The following is a 25,027-nucleotide window of genomic DNA, read 5'->3' as shown; positions in this document are numbered from 1 at the left end:
TCCCTGTGGGCCGTTGTGCGATATACGCAGCAACGTCTGCATCAGCTACTACAAGAGCTGTGTTTCGCATGTGTGTCTCGTGGCAAATATGTGACTGACACCATCTGGTACAGAGTCTGATCTTTACTGGACCAAAACAGAAAAAAAAAAACCTAAAGCATGAAGATGACTCTAATGTAGCGCACCGTATGATCGATCTGGATTGTGTGTGTGATTGAAATTTTTATCATATTTGACGTAGCTACAATTGTCATATATTATCTGTGGTTAGAAGTATATGCATTTATGGGTATTTAGTGTAAGAAAAACTCTTTACCTCATCTGTTTGCTACTTGTCGGGGCTGAATTCTCGGAACAGTCTGTCGTGTCAAAAGTATATTTTCCAGTCGGTTGGCCACCATTACCCGTACTTTCCAACACCAAGAAAGGTTTCTTAAATTCCTTTAATAGTAAGTATATATGTCCATCTACATCTACATACATACTCTGCTATCCATCATACGGTGCGTGGCGGAGGGTACCTCGTACCACAACTAGCGTCTTCTCTCCCTGTTCCACTCCCAAACAGAACGAGGGGAAAATGATTGCCTATATGCCACTGTACGAGCCCTAATCTCTCTTCTCTTTATGGTCTTTCCGCGAAATGTAAGGTGGCGGCAGTAAAATTGTACTGCAGTCAGCCTCAAATGCTGGTTCTCTAAATTTCCTCAGTAGCGATTCAAGAAAAGAACGCATCTTTTCCTCCAGAGACTCCCACCCGAGTTCCTGAAGCATTTACGTAACATTCGCATGATGATCAAACCTACCAGTAACAAATCTAGCACCCCGCCTCCGAATTGCTTATATGTCCTCCCTCAATCCGACCTGATAGGGATCCCAAACGCTCGAGCAGTACTCAAGAATAGGTCGTATTAGCGTTCTATAAGCAGTCTCCTTTACAGATGAACCACATCTTCCCAAAATTCTACCAATGAACCAAAGAACACTATCCGCCTTCCCCACAACTGCCATTACATGCTTGTCCCTCTTCATATCGCTCTGCAATGTTACGCCGAAATATTTAATCGACGTGACTGTGTCAAGCGCTACACTACTAATGCAGTCTTCAAACATTACAGGATTCTTTTTCCTACTCATCTGCATTAATTTACATTTATCTATATTTAGAGTTAGCTACCATTCTTTACAACAATCACAGATCTTGTCCAAGTCATCTTGTATCCTCCTACAGTCACTCAACGACGACACCTTCCCGTACACCACAGCATCATCAGCAAACAGTCCTTCTGTTCAGGTAAGTCAGTAAACGAAAAACAAAAAAAAAAAGCATTGACTTATCCACGATATTGGTGTCTGAGCTCCGATTTGGCAGATTAGGTCATCTGATAAAATACTGAAACGGCCACCACAGACTCGTTGGCGTTTATTTTGAGTTAAACAATATGTTTCGCTTAAAAATAGTTCAAATACGTGTCTCCTAAGTAATGTTGAGTCTTTTCGCGTCTAATGCGAAGCAAAATTCGCATGATGCTGAGCTAACAGCGGGCTGTTATCACCGATACCGGCTGGTTTTCTTTATAAACGATGGATGCGTCATTACGTACAGAGGTACTTGGCTGCAAGTGGCAACAGTACTAGCGTCCACCTCTGTCCCTGCAGCCTGGCTACTGTGAGTATGTCGTCTACTCCCACAGCGGAGCAAAAGACAGTCTGAGACAAATCTTTAAGGATATAATGTGGAACTGTCGCATCAGCACCAATGTTATAATTTTCTCTACCTGTTCTACGTGCGGGAAGGACTGTTTTACTACATGAACGAAGTAAGATTTATCTAAATAGTAAGATGTGTACCTATTTTTAACGGCATCTGACATCCCTAGGGAGATGAAGTGTGCAAGTTAACTCCTGTCAATGTTTAAATTGAAACATTTCCCTTGTAGTAGCAATTTTCTGTCTGTCCTTGGTATAACGTGTTGATGATATTAAATGTTCAGCAGAATTATAGCCATTTCCTCACGAACCGGTTTCGGCTTTATACGTCACCTTCATGTGACAACCGAATGTCGCAAACACAGAGAAAAGTGAAGTGTTACGTATACAGATAATATTTACAAATAAACATAACAAAATTGATAACGTGTGGAGTGTCTACATAGGAAAGTATCACATTTTCTCCTCATGTACAAATATTTACATTAACTAGGAAAAGAACCAAAGTTTTTTACGTGGAAATACATTTAACAGCTAATGAGAGAGTAAAGCCATATTAAAAATGTCAATATAGTACTTGTAAATAAATTAAACTTAATGCAGGAGAAAAAGAAAATTGAGTTTTATCATTGAATGCTAACGAGGAACTCAGTGTGAGATCGTGAAAAGCCAATGACGTGTACGGCAGTCGTCAACATAGGTATTGTGTAGCATGTAACCACAATATTGGCTGCTAATGGCAGCATGGGGCGGGAGCTGAGATATACAATAGCGAACGTGGTTGAAATGCTTACCCGACGGATAACTCACAACAGTGGTGCAATGCTACTGATGTTGATACAGAACAGAGACATGGCAACGATAAACAAAGCAAACATTATTGCATATCTACAACAACAGTTGTCGAAATTGACGTTTCACCAGACTTGGAAAGAAGTGGGAGATGAAATATTAGCGTTTCTCTGAGATGGGTCAGTGGAATTTGTGGTGTCGTATACGCTCGGCTGTCCAGATGACACACATGAGGAGTGCAATACGAGCTTAACAAGTAAAACTGATACAGAAAAAGGTGTCGAGTCATGTAGTTCATCACCCTTGTCGGACAGGGAGACACAAATCACGTTTCAAGTGAAACGTAACAAAGCAGAATCGTTTTCCAAGGAGCGAAAGCTAAAAATACATGGAAGATCATTTCATTCACACGTTAGCAAAAAACGATTCAAACAGATTCCGAGTAAGTCTGCAGCAATATGACATGGGTAGTGCATTAGAAAAACGACGGATGTCCAAGGTAGCAGAGGACGCACTTGTTCAAATGTTTGCACATTTCAAGGATGCGCGATATAACTTACAGAGTGTGCGATTACGCACATAGAACTGCGCGCGCCAAAGGTTGTAGTGATTTCAAGGGAAGCAGTGGATGGTTGCATAACTTAAAACAGTGCTGCAGGGTTGAAAGACGTAAGATGACGAAATTTCGAACAAAGTGTCAACGTGACGATGCACAGCAAACTGCGGAACTGGCCCGAAAATCTGTAGATGAGATAAACAAACTTATCCCATAGTTCAGTAAGGAATTTGTTTTCAACTTCGAGCAACCGGGATTTGAAGACGAACTGCATGTGAAAGGAACCCTGGAAGTTGAGAGAGACGAAGGGAGTTGTATGAAGATTCGTTCAATGCCTTAACGCAATCGTGTACAATGGTGCCGACTGTTAATCTGGGTGGTAAATTGGCTGGAAAACTATTTATTGTGCGGCGATAAGTTGGAGTTGTTCTGCTCCATACAATCGTCTCTCGAGTACGTGCTTTTGCCAGGACAGTAGGGAATTTGTACATCAGAGCAAGCAAGAGTGGGAAAATGGGCACAAGAGAACTACAACTGTGGTATGAGCGCTACTTTTGGCCAATAGCTGGTCAAAATAACTTTGTTTTGCTTGAATCTTGGTCTGTGCATAAAAATTACACTCCTTTAGAGCAAACATGTTTGTGTTTTCCGTGTTTATAAAACATAGTATCACACTGCCTGCAGCTACGCCTTAAAGCATAGCCAGTTTCGCGATAAGCCCCACGACAGAGTTTCACATTTGGTTGCGTGCCGCACATCCCATCAGTTTTCATCACCCCATTACACCAATATGATTCTATTTGCATTCCTTAAGAGTGAACACCTAGCTGAATGTCCTGCACGGTTTGTATCTCTCAACGAGATCGTTTTCGAACTTGATTATGTGAACCTTTGTATCAGTGTAGTGAGCCATTTTTCATTCGGTCTTCATGGTGAAAGTTAATGGTTTATTTTGAACTTTTCTTAAATGTCGACTATGTCCATTTTGTGAAGTGTACTACATAAATCTCATGGAAGGTTGATCTATGCTCTTCCCCGACACTCATTTTATATCGCTCTTCTGATGCACATGTGAGTCATTAACAGCTGATATTTTTCCTGTCATAACACTGTCAAATGAGCTTTATTGAAGAATGAACTTGCGACCACGCGCTCAAGGGGTTCCTTGTAAGCTGACACTCTGTGTCAGAGGCATGCAGATTTCCACTAGGTACATGTCTCTGCTGTTCTTAAGAGAATGTAAAAACTCCACATTCTTCATCATATCAGTGGGTTTCTGCTAAAAGATGATCGGCAAAATTTAGAATCTGTCTTTCGCAATCTCCAGCAACGTACTTATTCAGGTCACCTAACTGAAACAGCCTGACCTGCCAATCCGTACTCATCCACAGGGCATGCAAGTGATTTTATACACACTACACTGTGTCACAGGTTGCAGTTGTCTTTACAACTGAGTAGAAATTTTGATATACTGTTGGTATTACAAAATGTGACATTTAGTTGTGAAACTAACTTTAATTCGAGGTTAAATAAAATTCTGATCGTATATGACATCATGCACTAGGTTTCGTAAATACTGACTGATTCCTGTTGGCCAAAGTACAGAAGTAGTGCAATGTTAGCCATTTTCTTTTTTCGTAGCCATTACTGGAAGCGACATGTACGACAGTGAGTAGTTTTGTTTGCAAGGCAGATTCAGATGATGGAACTCTGCCCTATCTTGATCGATAATATACTGCGAACAAAGACAATGTGTAAAATTACACTGTTTCTGTGCTTTGACCAACAGGAACCAGTTAGCAGTTACAAAAACTAGCAACATTTCAGATAACCTTGTTGAAGCGTTAAATTATCGCAACTAAAGACGGGAATTTTACAATATCAAAAGCATATTAACATTTTTATTCAATAGTAAAGGCGATTGCAACCTTCACACAGAGAGGTGTGCATAAAATCACTTGGAAGCACGGTGCAATGTACGTCTTTGCCAGTCAGGCAGAGCTGTGGCAATTATGTTATCTGAATATGAACGGAGCTGTAGATTAAGAAAGAAAGAGTCAAAGTTTATCGATCATCCTTTAGCAAAAACCCACTCATATGATGAATAATATGAACTTTAACATTCTGTTCAGCAAAGTAGAGAGCTGATACTATAGGAAATACCGGAAATCTACAAAATATGACGCGGAATAGAAGCTTGATATTAAATGGGCAATTTCAGTTCCCCACGTAATGTTTTAGTCACAAATACTAGACTCAAACTGTAAATTTAATTTTATTTTTTCATGGTTTGTTGAAGGTCAAAGCTCTGAATACGTGTTTTCTTTGTAAACAGTGACACGAAAAATTACTTACAACAGGCCTTCACTGTGAAGATAATGGAGAAACCACCAAAATTGACGAAGTGCGGAACAAAACAACTGCATTAAATTTCATTAAACCTACGAAATCCACAGCATGTGGTAGTAAGAAGAAAACAAATAACACATTAATGATGCTGAATTTCAGCGAAACGTGTCTGGGGAATAAAAAGAAAAAGAAAAATTGTGTTTTGCTCGAGGCAGACCCTCTCTTTACTATGTTAACACTCCACATGTCATCACTTTCGCTATATCATGTGGCAAATAATAGTTGTGTTAGTAGTACATCATTTTATCTGTTTTCGTTATGTACAACTGTCACCTGAAATGGGTAATAAGCCGAAAGTCAGTATTTGACGAAATAAATATAATTTTGAAGAACCTTAGGGAGTATTTCCTGTTTCACATTTAAGAGTTACCGTGTTACATATTTGACGTTAAGCTTCTAATACAGACGACTCAGAACACGAAATGCTGATTACACTGGTGTTATTGGTCTCCAGTTACTTTCCATAGCCCTATGAAACGTTCAAAATGAAGAAAGTTATAACCATATATATCTACTCTAAGAAATCTTTTAGCTAACAGTGCATAGTGTCATTCAGTTTGTTTTAGGCTTAATCATGGTGAAAGTAAGTTACAAAAGCAAAGACATTCCTCTAAAAATTTAGTTCTTTTATGTTCATGTTTTATCACATGAAGAACCAACATTTAATAAGCAGTACCTTGTTTTCGGTTGATTGTTTTTTGGTGCTGTAAGCGTTAAATATATATGAAAAAGATTTAAAATTACGGTCAAAGTTTTTTGGAAGTCACCAAGGGCTCTCATTCTCAAATACTGGATGAATATTGTCTGGGTAATTTTCGCACCTTCAGATACACTGCATCAAGAGGTCTAGATAGGTTCTAACTCTAATACTTGTCTGACTGTGTCAAAACTTTGCCGTAAATTTATGCTTCTTAATGAGCACATTATGATAGCATTTATAATGTTCTTTCTTTTTGCAGTGTGTAGCCGCAGCCACGACAAACAGGTACTGAACATTACTTCTTTGACGCGACGCCCAGAGTCGACGGAAAGAGTCGGTTTGTTTCCAGTTACGAACAAATTGAATTTTCAACCGGATCTTTGTTGTTGCCATTCGGAAAAGCGGCCCAAAGTTAGTCTAGTGAGATGACACTTTGATCGATATGTATTATCAGGAACAGTGAAACCGAAAGAATAGCCAGTACACCAGGAGCGACTGAGCAGCGCTGTTGTATGAGGTACAAGTCAGTGCAGGCCAGGGCGGTGTTGTCACTGCTGCATTACTTGTTATTCTCCCTGTTTTACTGTCTCTGTTAATACACGCCAATAATAGAATATCTCAAGAAACTAGTCTGGAACAACTCTGTCGAACGGGTGCGTAAAGTTCCACTTTAAAAATAATTTTGTTCGTAACGGGAAAGAAGCCGACGCTTTTCACCAACACTGGACGTCGCATCATATACGATGTGCGCGGTATTTTTTTGCCGTTACTAAGGCCAGACATAATAAAAAAAGAAAAAAAATTACAAATATCTATCGAAATACGAGAGAAAATGCGCCTGACGACTGTTATGAGACATCACATTCACTTATCAGTCAGAACATTACGACCGCCTACCTAATAGCGGGTAGTCCACCTTCGGCACGAATAACACGGGAGACGCGTCGTGGCACGGAAGCGATGAGACCTTTGTGTTGGCACTGCATTTGCCATTTCCGGATATTTCGCGGAGAGGGCGATGAACTCCGTCGCCACATCCCAGATGTGTTCGACCGCTTTCAGATCTGGCGACCAAGTGAAACTCGCCATAGAGTTCCTCGAACCATCCCATCACACCACTGGCTTCGTTACATGGCGCACGATCTTGTTAAAATATACCATGAACGGATGTACGTGGTCTGCAGCCAATGTAAGGTACTCCTTGGCCGTCCTCTTGCACGAGCTTCGCTGGACCCACGGATGGTCACGTCAGTGTTCCCCAGAACATAACGGAGACGCCGCCAGCTTGTCTCCATCCAGCAGTACAGATGTCAAGGAGCTGGTTCCCTGGAAGACGAAGGATTCGCGCCCTACCAACGGCTTGATGAAGTAGGTGTTGGGAACCATCTGAGCGTGCTACGTTCTGCCACTGCGTCAACGTTCAGTGCCGATGGTCACGTGCCCATTTCAGTCGTAGTTGCCGATGTCGTGGCACATGCATGAATAGTCGGCCGTGGAGGTCTTCTGCGTACTGTGTGTTCAGACACAGTTCGCCGCCTGTCCTCTTTCACCAGTCTGCACAGCCTACGAGCTCCGACATCTGTATTGAGAGGTGGCCGCCCAACCCCAAGACGTTTGGACATTGTTTCACTTTTGTTTAGCCGCGTGTTGAAGACACTCACTACAGCACTCCTCGAACACCAAACAAGTTGTACAGTTTCGGAAACGCTTGTGCCGATACTCCGGTCAATTACAATCCGATCTCCGTCGAACTCAGATAGATCACGCACCTTCCCCCTTCTACACACGGACGGCACGCTCACTGTTACTACCTGCAAAACCGAGCGAGGTGGCGCAGTAGTTAGCACAGTGGACTCACCTTCCGGAGGACGACGGTTCAATCCCGCGTCCGGCCATCATGATTTAGGTTTTCCGTGATTTCCCTAAATCCCTCCAGGCAGATGCCTGGATTATTCCTTTGAAAGGGCACGGCCGACTTCCTTCCGCGTCCTTCTCGAATCCGATGACACTGATGACCTCACTGTTTGGTTTCCTCCCACAAACAACCCAACTATGTACATGCACTGTGCGTGTGTCTGACTAGCAACCATTCCTTGCCAGGTGACGCTGCTATCGTCTGGACGTGTTTACAGTAATAGTAGGTAGACGGTCATGTGTGTTCTGACTGATCAGTGTATATATGCGACGGACTAATGCTACTATTTGGTGAGAGATTCTGCCGTAAGTAAAATACGCTGAGGCCGTTAGGTAGCGTAGGTGTAGACACACTACTGAACGAAGCATCTAAAAGTCGTAGTGTAAGGCAAGAACTGACCTTGTAGAAAATAAATTTCCAAAATTTTATAAAATTACATTGCGCAATAGAGCTAAAGTGTCATTTCTTCGAAACCGCTTAACTGTCTCCCATTTGTGCTAATACGTTTGAAATTTGGCTCAAAGGTTCATACAACCTTCCTCTTTCATGATTCAACATCATGGCACTCTGCGATGTTACCCTCAGACTCGACGACGCTTCAAACACCACACTGTCGACACATGTGAAAACAACTCAAGAGCTCGGAAGTTCATGTGAGGTATAAAGTGGGTTAATGATATCACAATGGCACCAAATTCCACTACAATTCTGCTAACGCCACCTTGGACGTGTCATTCAATGGGCAGATCGACACAGCCCCTCTTCCCCTCATTTCACCCCTTCTTTTCACGCCTCTATGATAGAGGGGAGAAACGCGATGTCCAGAACTATTTCCTTATGGGTGGCTGAGGAAAACATTTCAGAAACAATCTCTCAAAACCGATACGAAAAAGCGCCTGGGGGTGACAAAGAGTGTAAATGAAACTATCTGTTCCCTTGTGGCGTTGATACCACCACTCTTCGAGCTCGAAAACGACATTTTGCAGTACGCTGAGGATCACGAAGACGTCCCTGTCAACGTTTTGTACTGACTACAACACATGTCGTTGGACATCACGGGTTTGGACATCAAAGAACGTTATCTCACCCCTTTCGAATACAGTGCGACCGCAATTATTCCTCTGATGTCCATAATGGAGCCACTAGACATAGCTAAAAACATTCGTCGAAATTTGAATGTCATCGTATGCAGCAAAGTGTCCTTATGCCTTTTCAGTGCTCCTGTTTCACACTCTGCAATGGTGTGATCACTGAAGGGTGTGACATCGACACATGCGTTAGTAAAACGTCAGAGTATCCTTTTAGGTCCCCCAGTTTAGCAAACCCCTGTGTGGCACTTGACCACATTTATTAAGAATTTTAAAAATGTATATTTACAGAGAAAATATGTGAAATAGCCCTAGGTGCCTGCAGGTAGGAAAGCACTTAAAACACATCTCCTAGGTTAGTTGACTGCCAGCAGGTGCCTCGCAGGATTTTGCAGGTTCTCTCTGTAAAGGGGGATTTTTAAAATACTCAATAAACATGGGCAGCTGATCTCGCAGAATGCTACTCTTTTCCACCATTACAGATGATTGGTGTAAGTTCTTTTGAACCAAATTTCAAGCTTATGTGTCAGACAATTACTGGGTTTCGAAAAAGTCGTCTTTTAATTCTGTTGCACAGCATAATTGTCAAGACCGATGAATCACGTATTCAACAAACAGGCAGAAAGTTCGACATCTGAGTTAGGGAACATCTCTATGAAGAGAAGAAAACTGCACTAGGTAATCAACTGAACTAATATCAACATGTAGAGGGCAATATATACGACAGTCTAGATATTTCACATAAAGCACTGGAAAGCTACATGCTGAACATACTGGAAGAAATGGACGTATTTGTATAAGGTAAGACATGCCCACAACGCTCGTTTAATGAACAAAACGACTATAGACGAAACCCAACTGTGACGTCTTTGAAGATCTGCTGGTGTATCAACACGGCGAGAGCGACGGGATACCTTGCAGTGGACACTGTCCAGCGTTCCCTCCCTCCCTCTCACCCTCCCTCCAGCTGCCGCAGGTCGCGTCTCCGCTGGCTGCAGCCTCAGCCAGTGCCGTCATCTCCCCCCTCCGTCCCAACACAAGGTAAACAGGGCAGACACGAGGCAGTAACAATACTGACGAACAACCTGCCTTTCAAGTGCCATTCTAATTTTAACACCTTCACACCCTTGCTATAGTCATCACGTTTTATGCACACTTAGCTTATATATTTATTTAAAAATAATATGTCATATCATAAAGTGGTTCTACTGTCATACTAGTCCACAGTACACTGTAAGCCGTTTATGTACAGTATTTATTTGACAGACAGCGAATATATGCCTAACACCAAATCATTTAGATGGTATTTTCGAAAGTGTGTCTGCACTAACACTACCTAACGGCCATATCATACTTTACTTAAGGTAGCCTAAAACAGTAGCAATTTTCCATGGTACTCTAGTATACTACAGTTTTTGTATGTAACATTTGGCGCCCTGTAAGATAACAACTTCTCATTTCTATCTTTGTACATGACAGATTCTGAAGGTGGCCTGAAGCTATCGAGTAAAACTGTAAATTTTGAACAATAAAAGAGCGATCAAGACGAATGATGGCAGTGTACTCATAATCATTTTATATCAATCTTTGTCTTTTACTAGTACTACATATCTTAAATCAGCAGCATTACTTAATTAGTTCTGAAGTTTTCTAACAAAAATTGTAGAAAGACTGGGTTGAAATTTATGGTTAGCTGACATGATCATTCAGTGCAGGAAGTTATCTATAAATTTGTGCTGTAGTCTTCCTGTAAAAACCAACTTATTTGCCAAGATAGCTAGGTTAACATTATTACTGGCTTACTAAGTTCAGCAACATGTATTGCCATAGTCAGATCCATAAAACTGGGCAGTGGTACTTTCATCATATAATGGGTGAACCAATTTGTTACTTTAGAACTATAAAATATGAATAAGGAAGTCAAGATTATGCCACGAAGGGGAAGAATGTGGCAAGCATCTGTGTTGTTCGTGCCATTTGTATCCCAAGTTGTACATCGATTTTGATAGAACACCTGGCAAGGCATTATAATTCCTTCACTTTCTTATGGATATTGTATAGTCCTAAACTGACAGACGTTTAAGCATTGTACAATGTAGCGACAGCTGTCCCATTTTGTGGATCTGACCTTGTCAATACATATTGCCGAAGTAGTCCAGTAACTGCGTTGTGTAACACCTACAACGCCTTCCATATTAGCTCCCATGCCCTCGAAATATAAATTCAGTGAATGTCCAAAGCCCCTCCACAAGTAGTGATTTACGAAATAGAAATAAGAGACAAATAGAGGGAAATCTATAGTAGAAAAATAATAGAAAAAGAAAAGAATTTTAATCATAAATTTTGGAAGCAGGGGAGGGGGGAAAAACGATAGCAATGGTTAAATTATTAGTTATTCTTATATATGAGAAAATCAATATTGAAGTCACAGAACGTAGGTCTTGAACACCAAAGATAGCGTTTACTAAAGTACAAATAGACATACAATGCAATTATGATACTCCAGTCTCTATCCTCTAGTCTGTTCGAAGTCAATTAGGACGTACAGCTTTAGGAAGCAACAATAGAAGCTTTATTAAACCAGGGCGCAAGAATAAATCGCGACGAGATTGTTTTTTGGGAAGCATTAGTTTCAGATCAGAATTAGAGCTTTTGTCAGAGGAACGGGGAGGTGATCAACAATCTCCCTGACTTTAACCTCACTTCGTGTCAAGATTTAAATATTTTACGGAATTAACGATTTTTGGACAGATTCGGAGTTTGTATCGTGATAGTGGAAGAGCTTTACTTCACGCGACTAGTAATCATAGTTCACGACAGTTTATGGATATTAAACGGGAACAATCTTTTTATCGAAAGTGACAGAACATTTTTTAGTATCTCTGATATTGACGGGATTCCAGATTAGATACTTATTCAAAGAACCACTTTGAATACGATTGTGTGAATGAACTGATTTATTAATAAAATAACGTGTTAATGTGAAACTGACGATTCGTCTTGAACTTTACTTCGATTTAGGTTCATAACTAATTAGGTTACGTGATTTTCACCAAGAATAAACTGCAGACTAGTAACTGAAACAGATGAACGAGAATCTATTGAAAACACTAGTATTAATTTACTTATGGTTATTTTAGTTCAAAACTGGGAAGACAATACGTGTAGTGACTCACTGGGGTTAATTTAAGAACTAGCCGGGATAAAACAAAACCTCTCAATACCAATCAATGTATAGAAAAATTATCATTCCTACTTTCATGCAAGATACGGAAGTCGAGATAGAAAAAAGGGTCGCAGCAGTTGAGATCTCGACAAATAAATTCGCAAGAAGACTATAGTATGAACTGAAATTTGTTGGACGTTATGTAAAGACAACGAGTAAATATATTATCAACAAATTAAATCATTTTATACAGTTTATTTTTATTATTATTATTAAAATCGTAGACAGCTGCGCCACGTTAAAAGTGTAGGTGACAGGAAGTTCTGTTTGTAGTAAAGGATGGTAGGGGGAGGGGGTTTCGGGTGCAAGAACTCTTCCCCCCCCCCCCCCCGGTCCAACCCTTGTTACCCCCTGGCCGTAGTTCAGTTGAATCACCCCATTTAGACACCAGGGCTGAAGTCGAAGCGTGTGCGCTGAGATGTTTGTAAACTTTGTTGGAGGTGCAACGCTTGCGTCGCGTCGTGTTAGTAGGCAGAGCCAGCCCGCGCCGCCGCTGCCGCAGCCACCTGCGGCTACCCACCCAGGAAGCGTCCCTCGTTGTGGATCTCGAGCGTCCACCGGCCGAAGGGCTGCTCGCCCCACGTGTGGACCGACATGAAGGGCCAGTCCTGGAAGCCGGCCCTCGACACGTCCTGCGGCCGGCGCGCCAGCAGCGTCGCCCTCGTGCCGGCCGGTGACGTCAGGTGGATCGTGAGGTCGCCCCGCCGCGAAGACACCAGGCTGATCTTGGCCTGCAACAGCGCCACGTCTGCACTGGCATCCCAGCTCCTCTAGCGAACGAAATACAAGGCTCCCGTCTTTAGAGGATGCGTGCAGGGGCGGCAGAAATTACTCACCCGGGACAACGTGAAACCCAGCAATATTGTCCGACAACACATCCGACCACACGAGCATTTTCTGTCATATGTGTTACCGAAAGGTGATCATCGTGAGTTTAAGAACAACAAATACGAAAGCTGAATTCAAATGTCTCGTGTAGGAACATTTAAAAATCAGAAGAAGTATGGCGACGGTAGAGTCAGTCACAGAACAGGTTGGTAACATTACAGGCTACTGCTGGATAACACACAGAATAGTTTAGTAATATTAAGGGTGGTAGGACGTCAAACGGGCAGACTTGGGGCACGAGAGGCACCACAGGGCATTTACCATTGTCTATACTTCTACAAATAAATTCATAAAACTTTGTCAGCATGACCAGGAAGGATTCAGAATTCAAGCACATAAAGTGGAAGTTCGAAAACATAACGAAATAATTTTCTTCACATATGAAATTTTATTTTTTTCACTTAATAATGGCAGCATTTGTTGCTATAGGTACACGTTTCCTCATAAGTAAGAGAGATTCTTCGATGAATTTTTCCCAGCATACAAACCATACTTAAAGGTGTATGAAACTCTAGAATTTTCCACATCTATTAAAAAATGTGGTAAAAATTAGGGTAATTAAATATAAAATTTGTGTTTTTTCTAAACATGAAGTTTAAAATACAACAGCTCATTCGTTTTTTCATAAATTAAATAAATTCTGGAGTATCATACACCTGTAAGTATGGTATGTATGCTGTGCAAAATTCATCGAAGAAAAGTGTACCTATAGTAACAAATTCAGCCATAAGTAAGTGAAAAAAGTAATGAAATTTCTCATGTAAAAAAAATTATTTTGTTATGTTTTCGAACTTCCACTGAAATGAGTGTGAATCCTGAATCCCTCCTTATGATGCTCGCAAAGTGTTATGACTTTATTTGTAAAAGTATAGAGTGTGGAAATTAAAATGTCCTGTGATGCCCCTCCTGCTCCAAGGCTACTGCTCGATAATACAGAGCGTATCAAAAAGAATCCTCCCATTTGGCAAGTCTATATTTCTGAAACTAATAAACATATACAAAGAATTTCATTTTTTGATCAACGGGAAACTGGAGAAACATCGGTGTTCAACATGCCCCTCTTGAGATGCACGGCATATGACCAAAGCGGTATTCAAATTGTTCCCACACTGTAGCGAGCATGTATTGAGTTACAGCTTCCACAACTGCTGTCATGCGGTGTCTCAGTTCATGCACTGTTCCTGGTAACGGAGGCACATAAACAGTATCTTTTATAAACCCCACAAGAAATAATCACACAAAGGCAGGTCTGGTTACCTTGGAGGCCAGTTATGTAAGTCTTACGAGGGAGGTGGTGCAGTGGTTAGACGCTGGACTCGCATTCGGGAGGACGACGGTTCAATCCCGCCTCCGGTCATCCTGATTTACGTTTTCCGTGATTTCCCTAAATCACTCCAGGCAAATGCCGGGACGGTTCCTCTGAAAGGGCACGGCGGCCTTCCTACCCCATCCTTCCCTAATCCGATGAGACCGATGACCACGCTGTCTGGTCTCCTTCCCCAAACAACCAACCAACCTATGTAAGTCTGAATCATTTGGCCCAGTGCAACCCACACATAGTTCAGTAATACTTTGTGTGTTGGTCGAACCTATCGGTAACAAATTTAGCCATGCGCCTGTGTATTGCTTCGATTTCTTCCTTTAATCTGACCTGGTGTGGTCCCAAAGACTGGAAGAGTACTCATGAATAGGTCGTACACGCGTCCTATACACGGTCTCCTTCACTTTCTAAAATTCTCCCAATAAAGCGAAGTTGACCATTCGCCTCGCCTACCACAATCCTTACATGTTCGTTACATTCCATTTCGCTTTGCAACGTTACGCCCAGATATTTCAACATCGTAACTGTGTCAAAGAGGACACTACTAATACTGTATCCGAAGCCGCGTTGGGTAGCCCCGCGGCCTTAGACGCCTTGCCACGGTTTGCACGGCTCCCCCCGTCGGAGGTTAGAGTCCTCTCCCTCTGGCATGGGCATGTGTGTTGTCCTTATCGTAAGTTAGTTTAAGTTAGATTAAGTAGTGTGATGACCACAGCAGGTTAGTCCCACAATAACTTGCCACTACCATTGTATCCGAACATTACGGGTTTGTTTTCCTACCTGTCGCATTAACTTATATTTCTCTACATTTAGCGCTAGCTGCCACTAGAAATTCTCTCTCCCTCGTCTTGTATCATCCTAGAGTCAGTCAGCTACGACATCTTACCGTACACCAACGCTTCATCACCAACACCGCAGATCGCTGCCCACTCTGTCCGCCAAATCATTTTATGTGTATAGAGAATAAAAACGGACCTATCACACTTCCTTGGGGAACTCCTGACGATACCCTTTGTCTCTGATGAACACTCGCCGTGGAGGACAGCATACTGGGTTCCATTACTTCTTCGGGCCACTCACACATCTGAAAACTATTCCGCATGCTCGTACCTTCCCTAACAATCTGGAGTACATTAACAATGATTTTTGGTAATCTAGAAATATCGAACCTGCCTGTTGCCGTATATCCACAGTTTTGCAGTAGGTAATGTGAGAAAAGGGCAAGTGAGTTTCAAACGAGCGATGCCTTCTAAAACCGTGCCGGATAGTGGACGTGAGCTTTTCGGTCTCTAGGAAATTTATTATATTCTAGAATTCTGCAGATAACCGGTGTTAAGGATATCTGGTCTCTAATTTTCCGAGTACTTTCTTTTACGTTTCTTAACACACGAATCATCCGCGCTTCTTTCCAGTCGCTTTGAACTTTCAGCTGGGCGTGAGTTTCGTGGTAAATACAAGCTTAATGAAGGGTCAATGCCGAAGAGTACTACTTATAAAACTGAACTGAGGCATTTCGGAAATTTGTGGAAAGTTCCTAGGGGACCAAACTGCTGAGGTCATCGGTCCCTAGGCTTACACACTATTTAATACAACTAACTGACCACACACACACACACACCCATGCCCGAGGGAGAACTCGAACCTCCGACGTGGGGAGCCACACAAACCGTGGCAAGTAGCCTCAGTCATTTCTGGAAACCCAGAATCTATTCTGTAGGAATCAACATGGATTCCGAAAAATGCAACAGGAGCGTAATAGGTAAGAAATTGTCCACGCAAACTGCCACTGATGATGCCTTGCAGAAAATAAAGGTGAAACGCGTATGGCACTAAAATTGTGTTTTATTCAGTTGCTATAAAAATTATCAATGTACCGTAATATTACACGCAACTGAGGAAGACAGGACTAGAAAATTTGAAGAACACAGCATGTTGTCGTCAATGGAGACACGTCTACAGACGTTAAATTAACGTCTGGCATGCCACAGGGGAGTATTATGGCACCATTGCTTTTCACAATATATATAAATGACCTAGTAGATAGTGTCGGAAGTTCCATGCAGCTTTTCGCGGATGATGCTGTAGTATACAGGGAAGTTGCAGCATTAGAAAATTGCAGCGAAATGCAGGAAGATGTGCAGCGGATAGGCACTTGGTGCAAGGAGTGGCAACTGACCCTTAACATAGACAAATGTAGTGTATTGCGAATACATAGAAAGAAAGATCCTTTATTGTATGATTGTATGATAGCGGAACGAACACTGGTAGCAGTTACTTCTGTAAGATATCTGGAAGTATGCGTACGGAATGATTTGAATTGGAATGATCATATAAAATTAATTGTTGATAAGGCAGGTGCCAGGTTGAGATTCATTGGGAGAGTCCTCAGAAAATGTAGTCCATCAACAAAGGTGGCGGCTTACAAAACACTCGTTCGACCTATACTTGAGTATTGCTCCGTACCAGGTCGGGTTGACAGAGGACATAGAGAATATAGAGAAGACCGGCGCGTTTCGTCAAAGGGTTATTTGGTAAGTGAGATAACGTTACGGAGATGTTTAGCAAACTCAAGTGGCAGACTCTGCAAGAGTGGAGCTCTGCATCGCGGTGTCGCTTGCTGTCCATGTTTCGAAAGGGTTCGTTTCTGGATGAGGTATCGTATATATTGCTTCGCCCTACTTATACCTCCCGAGGAAATCACGAGTGTAAAATTAGAGAGATTCGAGCGCGCACGGAGGCTTTCCAGCAGACTTTCTTCCCGCGAACCACACGCGACTGGAACAGGAAAGTGAGGTAATGCAGTGGCACGGAAAGTGCCCTCCGCCACAAACAGTTGGGTGGCTTGCGGAGTATAAATAGAATGTAGATCGCACTGCTACCCGCGCGGCGAATTGGGATTCCATCCGGAACTGGCGACTTATTCGTTTTCATCTCTTCCAGTTGTGTCTCTACGCCGGGGATCCTTATTACTCTGTCGTCCATACGGGACTCTTTGTGAAAGTCAAACGACTGTACATTTCTGCGATTCTCCTGAGCGAACGTTTTCTTAAACGCGAAATTTAAAACAACGTGTTCGGTGTGAGGAGAGTAGGACGTTCAGCGTATGCTTTGGAGGTGCGCTCTTGTCTGAGACGCGACAGTGGAGTGGGAACGGCCCCTGCCCTCGTATCCCGGCTCGCACTGCATTGCGACAATTTCCATTGGCACCTCGGCTCCCGTAGCAGCCGCGGCGCCGGTAGCAGGCGGTGCCGCTGCTGCTGCCGCTGTTGGACGACGTGGGGGTGCTGTCGGTCGGTCGTCGCAGTCTCAGGAGCGCTGCAGGGGCCGCCGGCTGACCGCAAAGTCGATGCGAGCTAAGCCGCTCGATTAACTCTGGAACGTCGCTCCATTTAAATACTTGGCCGAGGCGCGTCCGTTAACGGCGGAGAACGCCTCCGCGCCTGCGACCTCCAGGGGGACAGAAATGGACAGTAGAGCAGAGCGCAGCGAAGCAGAATAGAGCGGAATAGCACGGAGCAGAATTCGGGAATTCCTGCCGCAACGGCGCGGACCGTCCCAATACTCCGCCGCTCGCCACCTCCTGTTTGGTACCACCCCCAGAATACTCGCTCGGGAATCTAGCCCATTCTCGCATTGTTGGCTCAGTCCTGGCTGTACCGACCACCACTGCCCCTGTTGCGACCTTATCCAAGTGACTGGCCACGAACGAGGAGCTAATGCAAGCACTCTCAAATTATCACCTCATTTGCAATCTGGGAAGATCGCCAGAATAACGTACTTGAAAATAAACTAAAACTTATACATATATCATGTATTAATACACTACTGGCCATAAAAATTCCCACACCAAGAAGAAATGCAGACAATAAACGGGTAATCATTGGACACATATATTATACTAAAACTGGCATGTGATTACATTTTCACGCACTTTTGGTGCATAGATCCCGAGAAATCAGTACCCAGAACAACCACCTCTGGCCGTGATAACGGCCTTGATACGCCTGGGCATTGAGTCAAACACAGCTTGTATGGCGTGTACAGGTACAGCTGACCATGCAGTTTCTTCACGATACCACAGTTCATCAAGAGTAGTGACTGGTGCATTGTGACGAGCAAGTTGCTCGGCCACCATTGACCAGACGTTTTCAATTGGTGAGAGATTTGGAGAATGTGCTGGCCAGGACAGCAGTCGAACCTTTTCTGTATCCAGAAAGCCCGTACAGGACCTCCAACATACGGTCGTGCATTATCCTGCTGATATGTAGGATTTCGCAGGGATCGAATGAAGGGTAAAGCCACGGGTCGTAACACATCTGAAATGTAACGTCCACTGTTCAAAGTGCCGTCAATGCGAACAAGAGGTGACCTAGACGTGTAACCAATGGCACCCCATACTATCACACGGGGTGATACGCCAGTATGGCGATGACGAATACACGCTTCCTATACGCGTTCACCGCGATGACGCCAAACACGGATGCGACCATCATGAGGCTGTAAACGACACATAGATTCATCCGAAAAAATGACTTATGCCATTCGTGCACCCAGGTTCGTCATTGAGTAAACCATCGCAGGCGCTCCTGTCTGTGACGCAGCCTCAAGGGTAACCGCAGCCATGGTCTCCGAGGTGACAGTCCAAGCTGCTGCAAACGTCGTCGAACTGTTCGTGCAGATGGTTGTTGTATTGCAAACGTCCCCATCTGTTGACTCAGAAATCGAGACGTGGCTGCACGATCAGTTACAGCTATGCGGATAAGATGCCTGTCATGTTGACTGCTAGTGATACGAGGCCTTTGGTATCCTGCACTGCGTTTCGTATAACCCTCCTGAACCCACCGATTCCATACTGTCCTAACAGTAATGGGATCTCGACCAACGCCAGCAGCAATGTCGTGATACGATAAACCGCAATCGCAATAGGCTACAATCCGACCTTTATCAAAGTCGGAAACGTAATGGTACGCATTTTACGTCCTTAGACGAGGCATCACAACAACGTTTCACAAGGCCACGCCGGTCAACTATTGCTTGTGCATGAGAAATCGGTTGGAAACTTTCCTCATGTCAACACGTTGTAGGTGTCGCCACCGGCGCCAACCTTGTGTAAATGCTCTGAAAAGCTAATCATTTTATAACATAGCATCTTCTTCCTGTTGGTTAAATTAATCGTCTGTAACACGTCATCTACGTGGTGTAGGAATTTAAATGGCCAGTAGTGTATATCCACTGCTGTTTAATTGCCCCCTAGAAAAAGTGGTCAGAGAATGTAACACGAAGATCCCTACTGGAGTCCGACTAGGAACAAGAAACAAAGGCATCAAACTCAGTTGTTTAGCCTTTTCAGATAATATCATTGGTTGGTGGCTGATCTGGGGGAGAGCACCACGCAGCGAAGTCACCCGTGCCCTTTTGTAGGAACCATTCCGGCATTTGCCTGAAGCGATTTAGGGTAATCAAGGAAAACCTAAACCAGGAGGGCCCAACGCATGTTTTACCCATCATCCTCCTGAATGCGAGTCCATTGTGCTAACCACTGCGCCACCTCGCTCGGTAATGATATGGTCCTAATGGGCTATATCTGAGAAGACACCAACGAACAGATGCCAGAACCACAAAAAGAAGCTTTAGAAATGGGTCTCAAAATATCCAATGAAAAGACCAATGTGTTGGCCAATTTAAGAAACCCATCAAAACATTCTAAATTTTGGAGAACAAAAAACTGACATCGTGAAAGAATACAATTGTCTTGGAGAAAGCATAAGTTGGAATGCTCTCGTGAGAAAGGCAATGAAATATAGAAGAGATAACGTTACACTGACCTTACAACTCACCAAAAACACATATAATGGAAATTATCTGTCATGGAACGCAAAAATGAGATGTGGAAATGCAGTAATCAAACAGGAAGCCCTATATTCAGCCGAAACATCGTCTATCACCAACCATGGCCAAGTTGAAAGGCTGGAGATCAAAGACAGGAAAATGTCAAGAAGAATCCTTGGCCCATATTCTTCAACAGCAAGCTAATTAACATCAAAAATGAAACGCTTTACCAAACAACGGAGAAACTTTCAAACGCCACGAGGAAAAGAAGAATGAACGCAAACAGGGTAGCTAAACAAATTTGACTACTCCCAAAAAAGAAATTGGCTTAAGAGAACGGAGAAAGACTAAAGACAACTCCAGATCACAGGAGGGAAATATTTTCATGGATAAAACTGAAGAAAATAAAAAAGCCAAAGACAAGGAAGTGCGGTTCCAGATAAAAATGAAAACCTAACGAACAATCCAAATCTCTGAACAAGGAAGGAAAGCAAGATCAGAGAGACTAAAACAATCCTAAGCTAACAGAAAGGCACAGAACTTTAAAATCTGAGTGATTTAACATACCCCAAAGTAGGGTGAAACGAAAGAGGAAGAGGAAGAAGAACAAAAGAAAAGTTCAGTTACAATTAATAATGCTTCCAGTAGTCACCCGGAGCTTCGATAATTGCTTGGCATCTCCGTGGCATGCTTGAATCCATGTTTTCCGCGTATTCACGTGGAAGAGACCTTCAAATCCGTCGAATCTTCGTTGACAGCTATTTCAAAGTAAAGATCGTTTTTCCTTACAACTTCTTTCTGATGCAAGATCAAACGTTTGCAATAGCATTAGTATCAGGCGTCTGTGAGGGCCAATCCAGTACTGTTTTTTGCCATTCGCTGCAAAGCCTACTGCTGTGCTTCGGATCATTATCTTTCTGCAGTATCCATTCTTCATTTTTCTGGATGAACCAACGTTTGTCAGTCGGCATCAAACGTCCTTCATATGGTTCAAATGGGTCTAAGCACTATGGGACCTAACATATGAGGTCACCAGTCCCCTAGACTTAGAACTACTTGAACCTAACTAACCTAAGGACATCACACATATCCATGCCCGAGGAAGGATTCGAACCTGCGACCGTAGCAGCAGCGTGGTTCCGGACTGGAGCACCTAGAACCGCTCAACCACAACGGTCGGCAACTGAATCACCCTGTGTACAGGTGCTCAGAAGCAGTCTGGAAAAATGCTAAGTGTGGTGCACGGAAGGTTATGCTGAGATATAACTGTTAAAAAAATCGATACCGTGCACCGTTTCCGAGTTAATTAGCGCTGAGGTTAGACAACGAGGCCTCTGCGCCCGCAAATTCAAACTGCCCGCCAAAGACGTCGTCGCCAAATGTATACTTCGTTTGGTTTTCTAAAACTCCGCAAAGGAGCGATATGAAATTGGTAGTGGAAGGGTAAACATGATCGCATCTGAGTCAAAGGTCGAGCAGTCTCGTGCATTATGAGAAAAACTGACACGAATTGTATCTGACGGTTCACTTAAATTTATCCACATTACTGCCTAATTCACTAACTTAAATCCTAATTAACTCGGAAACGGCGCTATTTATAGATATTTTTATTTTTTTACTCCTTTTTTTTTTGAACAATTATTTCTCAGCACCAACTACCGCGAAATATCTTTACGAGCTTTTCAGCCTATCTTTGGCCATCCTAAATACTGAGTGTCCGCCATAAGAACCCTCAGGCACATTTTGTCTGGTGTTTCGGCCAATATTTTCAGTTTCGTTTTTTCTGTGTTTAGCTGGAGTCAATCCAGACTAATATTGCTCGTCGCCTTTCATGCGACGCCTGGTATCGACGGAAAGCGTCGGTTTATTTTCCGTTACAAACAAAACTACTTTTAAAGCGGAAATTTACATGCCCATTCGATAGAGCGGCTCCATATTCGGTTTGGCGACATGTATTAAGAGGAGCAGTGAAACAAAATTATAATAATAATAATAATAATAATAATAATAATAATAATAATAACCAATCCATCAGCAGCCGCGTCTGAGCAGCGCTGCTACATGAAAGAAGCCAATAGGATAAGCCAGGGCTGTGCTGTCGCACCTGCAGTAATGGTTTTATTCCTGTGCTGATGTCCCATTTAATACGTCTAGATACAACGAATATTTCCCCGGACTAATTTGGGTCCGCTCTATTGAATTGCCACATAAAATTCCACTTTAAAAATCATTTGTTCGGAATGGAAAACGAACAGACGCTTTCCGTCGACACTGGTTCAAATGGTTCTGAGCACTATGGGACTTAACATCTGTGGCCATCAGTCCCCTAGAACTTAGAACTACTTAAACCTAACTAACCTAAGGACATCACACACATCCATGCCCGAGGCAGGATTCGAACCTGCGACCGTAGCTGTTGCGCGGTTCCTGACTGAGCGCCTAGAACCGCTAGACCACCGCGGCCGGCTCGTCGACACTGGTCGCTGAATGAAAGGTGTGATGAGTAGTGTTTCTCTGGGCAGTTTCCAGCTAAACATCGCAAAAGCCAAATTGGAACTATATGGCGAAGCACCACAGAAATGCGCTTGACGACTTTTGGGAGGAATTCCCGGTATATACCGGTGTCTGCTTTTTCTTTCTTTCTTTTCCTTGTATTGCACAGAGAATAGAGAAATTAGCCGCCGAGATCGTAGAAAGCAACGCGTACGGTATCAGTCCACGGACGGCCGCAGTGGCACGTAATACGCCATTCAAACCGTGATGTACAAACACGTGTTGCTTGTTCGGTACGACGGAGTAAAGGAAGCAAAACAGCAACCGCATTGTGTACTGAAACAAACCTTCACTGTGAAATGAAATTGTGCATCGGTCTGTGAATTGAATAATGGAATCTCACAGAGTTACTGCAAATCTAATCGGACTTTATGTGGATTACATCGACTCTGATTGCTTCCCGTGACTGTGTAAGTACTGTGGCAGAAAAACTCGCCGTTGATTGCTGCCATGATTGAGCGGGGTTTCTGGTGAACTGAAAACTTCATCGTACCTGTTCCGACAGAAAAACATGGAAACCAGTCCGCGACATCATCGGCGATGCTGTTCAGGCATGCAAGAATCGCACCAAACATTTGATTTGATCCCACTCACCCTCACAATTTCCTTATATTCTTTTTATAATTTACTTCTTGCTTTAAAATTGAACTGAATGGAAATTTATGCCAATTTTGGCCTGCACAATGGAAGGGAAGAAGGAGCACAGCATGATCCGGTGGAACGGAACTGATAGCCGGAAAACGTAAACGCTCCCGCAAAGTTGGGTGTACTCCGTGCGTTTGCCGCCTCAGCGAGTTTGCGAACCGCGCAGATTTTTCCGTTAGCCAGCCACAGACCTGGAACGCCAATAAACCAGCGAGTCTCCTTTTAACCAGCAGTCTCTGTCACTGATCGTAACAGCTAACTGATCAGTTACGACAACAATAGTACTCTCAGTGTATCATGGGAGCATATTATCAATGAAAGATTCAGAGTAATGTAATCATTACTTTTTACAAGATTACGCTTTTCCAGAATGTATGACAATACATCTCCGGCTATTCAGCATCCCATTCGAGACGATTCTTCGGGTCACTAACAGAAGCCGGCCGTTGTGACCGAGCTGTTCTAGACCCTTCAGTCCGGAACCGCGCTGCTGCTACGGTCGCAGGTTCGAATCCTGCCTCGGACATGGATGTGTGTCATGTCCTTAGGTTAGTTAGGTTTAAGTCTAGGGGAGTGATGACCTCAGATGTTAAGTCCCATAGTGCTCAGAGCCATTTGACTAACAGAAGGGCGCTATCGTCAGACAATTCGTTGTGTGTATCCTGCGGCCATTGGCTGTTCCTTTCCTTTTATGCGACAAAAAGCTCGTCCTCTCACAAGGGTTGACTTGCTATCATATTTGAGCCACACACTAACTCGAGTAGCACTGCTTCGCACTACGTGCACAGGAATCCAGTTTAGTACGTCTAGTCTTCCCTCGTATCATGTGTAATAGACCTAGTCCGACGGTACCTCCAGACATTTCTACAGAGATGGCAGCTGTTTGTCTTGAAAAGTGGCACAAAGTCGTTCAGGAAACCGTCTGCACTACCTGATACAGGATACATCGACAGAATTTCTATTTGGTGAGATGAATGGGAGCTTACTCCAAAAGTAGAAAAATGTAAGGTAATGCCGATGTTTAGGAAAAACAATCCTGTAATGGTAGAATACAGTATTAGAATACGCTTTTTGACACAGGGGTGCCTATTAAATACTAGGTGTAACGCTGCAAAGGGTCTTGAAATGACACGAGTACGAATGGATGAGTTCGGTTTTTGGGAGAATTTTAGGATAGAATAGCTCACCTACAAAGTAAATCGCGTGCTCTAGAATTTGTGCGACGCATTCTGGGGTACTGCTCGAATGTTTAGGATCCTCACCAGGTGGGATTAAGTAATTCAGACTCGTGCTGCTGTATTTGTTATTAGTACGTTCGTTGGACACGTGAGTGTTCCGAAGATGCTTCGTGAACTCAAATGATAATACCGGAAGACGACGTTCTTTTAGCGAAAT

General features: G+C 43.1%; 1 protein-coding gene across 1 annotated transcript in view; it reads right to left on the bottom strand.

Annotated features, from left to right (window-relative positions):
* Nucleotides 1-25,027, bottom strand: part of LOC126281686 (furin-like protease 1) — a 1,379,773-nt gene that overhangs the window by 47,618 nt on the left and 1,307,128 nt on the right. The window contains exon 11 of the mRNA XM_049980852.1: nt 12,917-13,127. Within this exon, the coding sequence (XP_049836809.1) occupies nt 12,917-13,127 (211 nt within the window). The remainder of the gene's footprint in view (nt 1-12,916; nt 13,128-25,027) is intronic.

This window comes from Schistocerca gregaria, chromosome 7, assembly GCF_023897955.1.
Source record: "Schistocerca gregaria isolate iqSchGreg1 chromosome 7, iqSchGreg1.2, whole genome shotgun sequence".
NCBI lineage: Eukaryota > Metazoa > Arthropoda > Insecta > Orthoptera > Acrididae > Schistocerca > Schistocerca gregaria.
The sequence above is the reverse complement of the archived record's forward strand: the minus strand, read 5'-3'. Positions and strand labels throughout refer to the sequence as shown.